At 36.1% G+C, this 8,888-nt stretch overlaps 1 protein-coding gene across 1 annotated transcript; it reads left to right on the top strand.

The window, feature by feature from the left end:
- Positions 1-296: 296 nt before the first annotated feature.
- Positions 297-3,305, top strand: LOC135224916 (U-scoloptoxin(01)-Cw1a-like). The gene is made up of 2 exons (XM_064264240.1): positions 297-455; positions 2,217-3,305. Exons 1-2 carry the CDS (start codon positions 431-433, stop codon positions 2,603-2,605), a joined length of 414 nt encoding a protein of 137 aa, XP_064120310.1. The 5' UTR covers positions 297-430; the 3' UTR covers positions 2,606-3,305.
- Positions 3,306-8,888: the final 5,583 nt, after the last annotated feature.

The raw sequence follows: 8,888 nt of genomic DNA on the forward strand, positions 1-8,888 counted from the left end.
CCCCGGGCCAAAGGGGGAAAGTCCTGCCAGACGGCAAGGATTTGGCACCACACTTTAAATGAAAGGACAAAGCTATGATCCCAGAATGCTGTTGTTGGTCTTTCTCCTCCTCTTCCTCCTCCTCCTCCTCCTCCTCCTCTCTTTCATCCAGGTGACCTGACTTCTCTCTCTCTCTCTCTCTCTCTCTCTCTCTCTCTCTCTCTCTCTCTTGCTTCGGCTCGCTCGCTTACTGGGCTGCCCCTGTCACCGCGACAACTGGGGTATATAAAGGATGTCTGGTGCCACACTTAAGCAGACATTTGGCCATTGGCTCTTGAACGAACAGCAACAGGAAAGCGTTCCTCTTCTCCTTCGTGGATTGCAGCTTAATTTCTCGGTCCCGTCTTCTATTTTTACAGGCTAATATACCCCTCTACGTCTTATCGTCACCATGAAAGCCGTTGCCGTCGCCTTCGGTATGTAGAAAATAATTTTTATTTTTAAAAAAGATCAAACCCGAATTTCTTATCTGGTTGACTTTTCTCTGAGATATTCATTCACTGATGCTTCAGCTTTCAATTAGTACTATTCTTTTGTTCAATTCTCCGTTGCCGTGCTTTTGATGTTATCCCACAATGGGATAAAGTTAGCTTTCTTTAAGTAAGTCATAGTATTTGGGAACCTCATCCTAAAACACGTTGCTTGATATAGTAGCTCAATCACTTCTTTCTCGGGGAAATGAATAGAAAGGGTTGCATACCTTTTAGAGGGGCATTCGAACATTTTCATTTTTGATGCTATGTATTGGGCTCAGTCCATTGACGATACTTGATTCACTTTCACTCCAGTGGCTTTCAAACCTCCTTGTGACTCATTGCTACTCACATCAGAATTCTAAGGTCTGTTGCAAGGTTCTTTAATAATTTTTTTTCTCGTGATATGGACGTTAATCTTACGCTGAAAAATTCTATTTTATTCAGATATAACCAGCCTAAGAGTAAGCAAACCTACAGTGCTTGGATATTTTTGTATTGAGTATGTTATTCTTCCATTAGTTCTTTATGGAATGTAAAACAAATATTTTGCTTAAGACAATCATTAGACTTAAAGTACGCAAGTTTCAGTACCGGAATTGTCTGTACTACAAAACAGGATTTTGTTCTGATGATGGAATCACAACGACGCGGTTATCCGGAAGAATGTAGACATGTTATAACAATAATAATTGATATTTCTCTCTCTCTCTCTCTCTCTCTCTCTCTCTCTCTCTCTCTCTCTCTCTCTCTCTCTCTCTCTCTCTCTCTCTCTCTCTCTCTCTCCATTCGAACATCATTACGGCAGAGTCCCGCTTTGAATAAGACTACCGAAGCTTTTTGCAAGATTCAGTAATCCCTCTTGTTCACGAGGTGTGAACTTTAACACTAGAACGCTCTGCTCACCTCTTTTGTCGGGGTTCGGTTCGCACAACCCACAAGGCTGACAGTCTATTTTTGGACGTGGAAAAGAAAGTTAAGGAAAAGGAAAGTGACTGTGACAGATATGAACAGGAATGTGCAGTGAGAGAGCAGCCACGGTGACCGTGGAACCCGAACCTGACGCAATATATTAAACAGAAATATTCGCATGGCTCTATTCTTGTTTGGGAAATGCGCCTAGCTGTCTGCGTTCTTCCGAGCAATTTAAATTTATTTTTTTAAATTTTCTTTTAGACGAATGCTTTTCCTTTTTAGCTGCCTTATGAGTACGTCATTTGTTTTCCGTTTTTATATATTCAGATTCCGTTCAGAGTACAAATATGAGTGTTTTTCTATGTTGCCCTCATTTCTTTTTTAATCATCTATATAATCCTTATTCTTGGCAAAAATGTTCCCTTTCTCAAGGGTTAATTACGCGAATTCCACTGAACGAATTACTGGTTACATTAGGTTTCTAACTGACGTAAAGTACTCTGTCGATTATATTTCAGTTGCTGGTTTATTTCAAGCAGAGTATAAATGTCATTCCGTATTAATGGAAAATCCAGAATTTCAATTACTTTTCATATACTGAGGAGATAAGCTCCTTGTTCCATTACCTAGTTCCTTTAACAGAAGCAAGAGAGAATCATACTTTTAGAGAAATGAGGATGCCATTCCTTTTAAAGCAAAATGCAACATTCATGTTCTTTTTCTGATGATGGTGATAATGTTTGAGTTCCTTTTATAAGTAGGAATCAACCCTTCCTCTCTCTTTTCCAGTTCTTGTAGCAGCAGCTGCCGCCGCCGCCTCCGTGGTCCCTGGAATCCGCCACAGGAGGGACAGCTTTCCAGACCTCTTCGAGCTGCCCTCCAACGCGTCCCTGGTTTTGGGCAACATCGTGCCCGGCTTCGACTGCGCCAACCTCCCTTACGGCTACTACGCCGACACGGCCAACGGCTGCCTGATCTTCCACATCTGCCTGCCTTACATCAACTTCGGCGACGTCATCACCAGGCAGTTCTCCTTCTTCTGCGGCGAAGGAACGATGTTCGACCAGGAGCGTCTCATCTGCGACTTCCCCGAGAACGCCCTGCCGTGCGAGCAGGCCGATCAGTACACCTACGTGAACGAATACTTCGGCCGCACTGACAGGAATTTCTTGGAATAAGGCTTCCAGATCAAACATTCCTCGTATGAGGGCTCCAGGTTAGCTCCTCTGGAATGTGGATTACAGCTCGGTTTCCTCCGTAAGAATTCCAGCGTTCCAAGCCAGCACTCTTTTAGACTTCCTGACCGAACTGGATTTGCTTTCGTCTAGTTTTCTAACGTACGTTGTTCCTGGATTCAACCAACTTATTTCCTTGGTTCCTTTATTTGTTTGTTTGTTTGTTCTTTGTTGGCCCTTAGTCAAGTTAGTAGAAGAGCTTTGCTTTGCTTTGCGTAAGTGTTTTACTTCAAAGAAAACAGCGACTTCACAATTTACATAAAATTTGCATTTATTGTTATAGTTACTTGTTGGAAAAGTTGATGATGACTTATGTGATATGGCCCAATAGAATTACAACTTTATGTATATAATTTAAATAAAGCTGTTATGATATTCTGATTCTTGGAGGAATTCAGTTAGTCATAGCCACTGAAACAAAATTTGATACAGATATAAGTTTTGTTGTTAGAAGATTTTATATGTGATTGTTTTATATTTTTTACTTCTTGTTTGTGTTTGTAACTGTTACGGTCTTTTGCGTTTCATTTTTTTTATGATTTCCACTCTTATGAATTTATTCTGCTTCTTGTTGACTGCAAGTACAATTTTTTTTAATTAACAATAAAATTACTATAAGCGCAAAACTATTTTTTGTCTCCTTGTTGATAATAAAATTCACTCTTCGAGCTTAGCGGCCTTTTTGTGGCCCAAATTTGTTCATAGTAAACTGATAACGGTATCTTACAGGTTTCTAAGTGTTAATTTCCTGTTGTGGTTGCTAACATAATTTGTAGAAAAAAGTTAATGGTTTTGTTTAACCTATGTACAGATATATTTCGAAATTAAATGCGAAATACAGATTAAGCACATTCTCCGCTAGCTTTAGAAACTCGTTGGGGATGATTGCCACTCACGCTAGACTCATAGGGTCCATTGCAAGTTTCAATAACAAATGACTTTTTTTATATTTATAAACTTGGGATGTGACATTGGTCTTAGGGGTGGTACTTCAAAAGACTTAAAACTCTCTACAAAATTTTTTCAAAACAACCAAAAAAAGGAGCATTCCAAATACAAAACTACTGATTGCTTTTGCAGTTTTTTCAATGAGAAGAATCAATTGTTATATATATATATATATATTATATATATATATATATATATATATATATATATATATATATATATATATATATATATATATATATATATATATATATATATATATATATATATGTGTGTGTGTGTGTGTGTGTGTGTGTGTATGTTTGCGCATATTCACAAGTGAGCACGATTATACAATATTTAATGGCAAAGGCCCATGTACAGGCAGCCAAATGCTCCATCCAACCTGAATTAAAATCAGAAAAAATTAAGAAGAATAGAATTTGATCATACAGTAAGCCGAAAATCAGCCTCTCAGACGAAGAAAAATTATAGAACCCTTAAGGAAACAGAAGTTAGAAGAGAATTCTGAAGCTTGTCAGATGCTGGAGTGGGTCAGTCAATTAACCCTGCGCTCCGAAGATAACTACGAGCCACAAAACGAACATGGCACGAGGTTTCCTCTCAGGCGTCCGTGGCCGCCCGAAAGGAGGGGAAAGGTTTCCTATATATTTCCTATATATACATATATATGTGTGTATATATATATGTATATATTATATATAAATGTATATACATATATATAATATTTATATATAGTTATATAATATATATATATATATAATATATATAATATATATGATATATATGTATATATATATATATATGATTCTTATCACATCACCGTGATTCATATAAATCATTCGATCTACAAATGTCCCTTAATATCTGATTCGCTCTACCTCGGAATTGATATATTTTCATATATGTACCGAGGGGGAATTTTTAGTTGATAATGATTTCGTTCCCCCATGGGATCGAACCACCGTCCAGTGGACGGGAAACGAAATCAGAAACGGACAGTGACGCTACCGAGTCGGCTAGCAGAGAGGCTATAAGTTTATATCGATTCTAACCATTACAAATCACCGTCGATCTCGGCGTTTTCGTAATTAGAATCAATGTGAAACCCCCTCAACCATGCTAGCAGATTCGAGCGTTTGACCAACGCAGCCTTGTTATGAATACTTATCACATCACCGTGATTCATATAAATCATTCAATCTACAAATGTCCATTAATATCTAATTCGCTCTACCTCGGAATTGATATATTTTCATATATGTACCAAGGGGGAATTTTTAATTGATAATAATTTCGTCCCCCATAGGATCGACCCACCTTCCAGTGGACGAAAAACGAAATCAGAAACGGACATTGACGCTACCGAGTCGGCTAGCAGAGAGGCTATAAGTTTATATCGATTCTGACCATTACAAATCACCGTCGATCTCGGCGTTTTCATAATTAGAATCGATATGAAACCCCCTCAACCATGCTAGCCGATTCGAGCGTTTGACCAACGCAGCCTTGTTATGAATACTTATCACATCACCGTGATTCGTATAAATCATTCGATCTACAAATGTCCCTTAATATCTAATTCGCTCTACCTCGGAATTGATATATTTTCATATATGTACCAAGGGGGAATTTTTAATTGATAATAATTTCGTACCCCCATGGGATCAAACCACCGTCCAGTGGACGGGAAACGAAATCAGAAATGGACAGTGACGCTACCGAGTCGGCTAGCAGAGAGGCTATAAGTTTATATCGATTCTGACCATTACAAATCACCGTCGATCTCGGCGTTTTCGTAATTAGAATCGATATGAAACCCCCTCAACCATGCTTGCCGATTCGAGCGTTTGACCAACGCAGCCTTGTTATGAATACTTATCACATCACCGTGATTCATATAAATCATTCAATCTACAAATGTCCCTTAATATCTAATTCGCTCTACCTCGGAATTGATATATTTTCATATATGTACCAAGGGGGAATTTTTAGTTGATAATAATATCGTCCCGCCCTGGGATCAAACCACCGTCCAGTGGACGGAAAACGAAATCAGAAACGGATAGTGACGCTACCGAGTCGGCTAGCAGGGAGGCCTGGAGAAAGGACGAGATGGTGGGAGAAGGAAGATAAGAGGCGTTACTCACAAGGAAGCGTTAAACAGCCTCATAGAATAAGGAAGGCTAGAAAATATGAAAAACGAAAGAGCAAAGAGAATTCCAAAGTGTGGTAATAAAAGATTGAGAAATTGTCATCCAAACCGAGCATTATTCTGGTCACTGAAATTCACTTTGTCATACGTGGGAAGAGATTTCTCGTAAGGTGTTACGGGGCCTTTTGTGGGAAGCTTTTCAGTACCAGTCTCAGAGGACTTGATGTTCATTTTACTATAAAAAAATTCTAAATGGAAATAAGCAGCTTTCGTCAGAATGATGAAACAGCACTAAATCTCTCTCTCTCTCTCTCTCTCTCTCTCTCTCTCTCTCTCTCTCTCTCTCTCTCTATATATATATATATATATATATATATATATATATATATATAATATATATATATAAACATGAAGGGAAGAGACACACACAGATGTACATGCTGTCTTTATTGCGACGTTTCGTAATTATCAAGTTAATTACATCATCAGGCTGTTAAAATGAAAAATAAATTTCCTAGTAAAATTGTAAAAACAAAACTAAAAATTAAAAATTCAGAAATGCAAAAGCTAAAAAAGTTATTCTTACAAGTGTACAAAATATACACATTAAAATTAAGGAGGTTAAATTATTTAAAAGGACATACATTAAAATGAAAGATAAATGAACATAAAATAAGCAAAAATTGACAAAAGATTGAAAGCAGCAGTGAACAGTTACAGAACAAAGAAGTTAAGGACCGACATAGAGGAGTGACAGCGTTAAACTAAACGTAAACATAAAAACATAAATAAGCAACACAAGTCAAGACAAATACAGAGGGGAGGAAGACGTTTGGGTTGAACACCCAAACGTCTTCCAGACGTTTGGGTGTTCAACGACGGAACAAGTTGTTTAATAAAGAGCGATTCTAGAATAACAAGGTCGTGCGGGTTGGTGGTATGGCCTAAAATACAGAAGTCTTTACTATCGATATATGTTTTACATATTTTTGTAAAACATATATCGATAGTAAAGACTTCTGTATTTTAGGCCATACCACCAACCCGCACGACCTTGTTATTCTAGAATCGCTCTTTATTAAACAACTTGTTCCGTCGTTGAACACCCAAACGTCTTCCTCCCCTCTGTATTTGTCTTGACTTGTGTTGTTTATTTATGTTTTTATGTTTACGTTTAGTTTAACGCTGTCACTCCTCTATGTCGGTCCTTAACTTCTTTGTTCTGTAACTGTTCACTGCTGCTTTCAATCTTTTGTCAATTTTTGCATATTTTATGTTCATTTATCTTTCATTTTAATGTATGTCCTTTTAAATAATTTAACCTCCTTAATTTTAATGTGTATATTTTGTTCACTTGTAAGAATAACTTTTTTAGCTTTTGCATTTCTGAATTTTTAATTTTTAGTTTTGTTTTTACAATTTTACTAGGAAATTTATTTTTCATTTTAACAGCCTGATGATGTAATTAACTTGATAATTACGAAACGTCGCAATAAAGACAGCATGTACATCTGTGTGTGTCCTCTTCCCTTCATTGATGGTTATTAATATGGATTGACTCCTCGCTCCTGGCACTAAGCTATATATATATATATGTACGTATATATATACATATATATATATATATATATATATATATATATATATAATGTAGTATATGTATATATACACACACACACACACACACATATATATATATATATATATATATATAGATATATATATATACATATATTACGTACATACATACATACATATATCTATATATATATATATTATATATATATATATATATATATATACACGTACTACATACATACATACATATATATATATATATATATATATATATATATGATATATATATGACGTATGGCTTACGTTTGCTAGGTTTAGGGATTTTTTTTCTGGCCCTGTATATATATATATATATATATATATACTATATATATATATATATATACATATATGTATATATATATCTATATATATATATAGTGACGTATTGGCTTACGTTGCTAGGTTAGGGATTTTTTTCTGGTCCTGTATATATATATATATATATATATATATATATATATATATATGTATATATATATATATCTATATATATATATATATATATATACATATACGTTAATACCTCTATATACATGTAGATGTTTGTGTGGGTGTGTGTATGTGTGTCTGTCTGTGGGTTCTGTGTGAATATATGTGTGGGTGGGTGAGTGCACATGCTTGTAGTGAGTTGTAGAGTTTTCGCAACTCTTTTAGAAAGTTCTATATTCTTCTCGTAGCGGTAATCAAAATGAGAATCGATTGCCTATTCATATACGTCAATAGGAACGTGAGGAACTTCACGTCTCCCCCACCCCCCTCAACCTCCTGTATAAAGAAAAAAAAAAAAAAAACCCACTCTACTCTTGGTATCCTTCGCCAAACATGTGCAGGAATGTGCCTCACTGAGAGAGAGAGAGAGAGAGAGAGAGAGTCAGGTGTCAGTCGGCAGTGTATGCTGCAATACAGACAAGGTCTATAAATAGACCTGGGAAAGAAAGCAACTAGACCAGGACTTGCAAAGGATCATTCTTGCTTCCAGGTTATGTCCACACTTCAGCGCTGAGTTTAATTTTTTTTCAGTCTGGAAAGGCGAATATTTTCAATATTTCATTACCAATTCATTTTGGTTAATGAAACGACGTAATTTTACACATTGATTAGAATTGGTTAATGAAACGTCGTAATTTTACACATTGATTCGAATTTAGTTAATGAAACGTCGTAATTTTACACATTGATTAGAATTGGTTGATGAAACGACGTAATTTAACACACACTGATTGGAATTGGTTAATAAAACGACGTAATTTACACACATTGATTCGAATTGGTTAATGAAACGACGTAATTTACACACATTGATTCGAATTGGTTAATGAAACGGCGTAATTTTACACACATTGATTGGAATTGGTTAATGAAACGATGTAATTTTACCAGCACAATATTTGTTACTTTTCTGTTATCTCTCAGGCCTCATTATGACCCCTTGCATTTTTATTCTACTGGGGACACGCATCGAATTATCTTCTATCTCGGACTCGGGGACGGGTATAAACACAT

Source organism: Macrobrachium nipponense, chromosome 12 (assembly GCF_015104395.2).
Source record: "Macrobrachium nipponense isolate FS-2020 chromosome 12, ASM1510439v2, whole genome shotgun sequence".
Taxonomy (NCBI): domain Eukaryota; kingdom Metazoa; phylum Arthropoda; class Malacostraca; order Decapoda; family Palaemonidae; genus Macrobrachium; species Macrobrachium nipponense.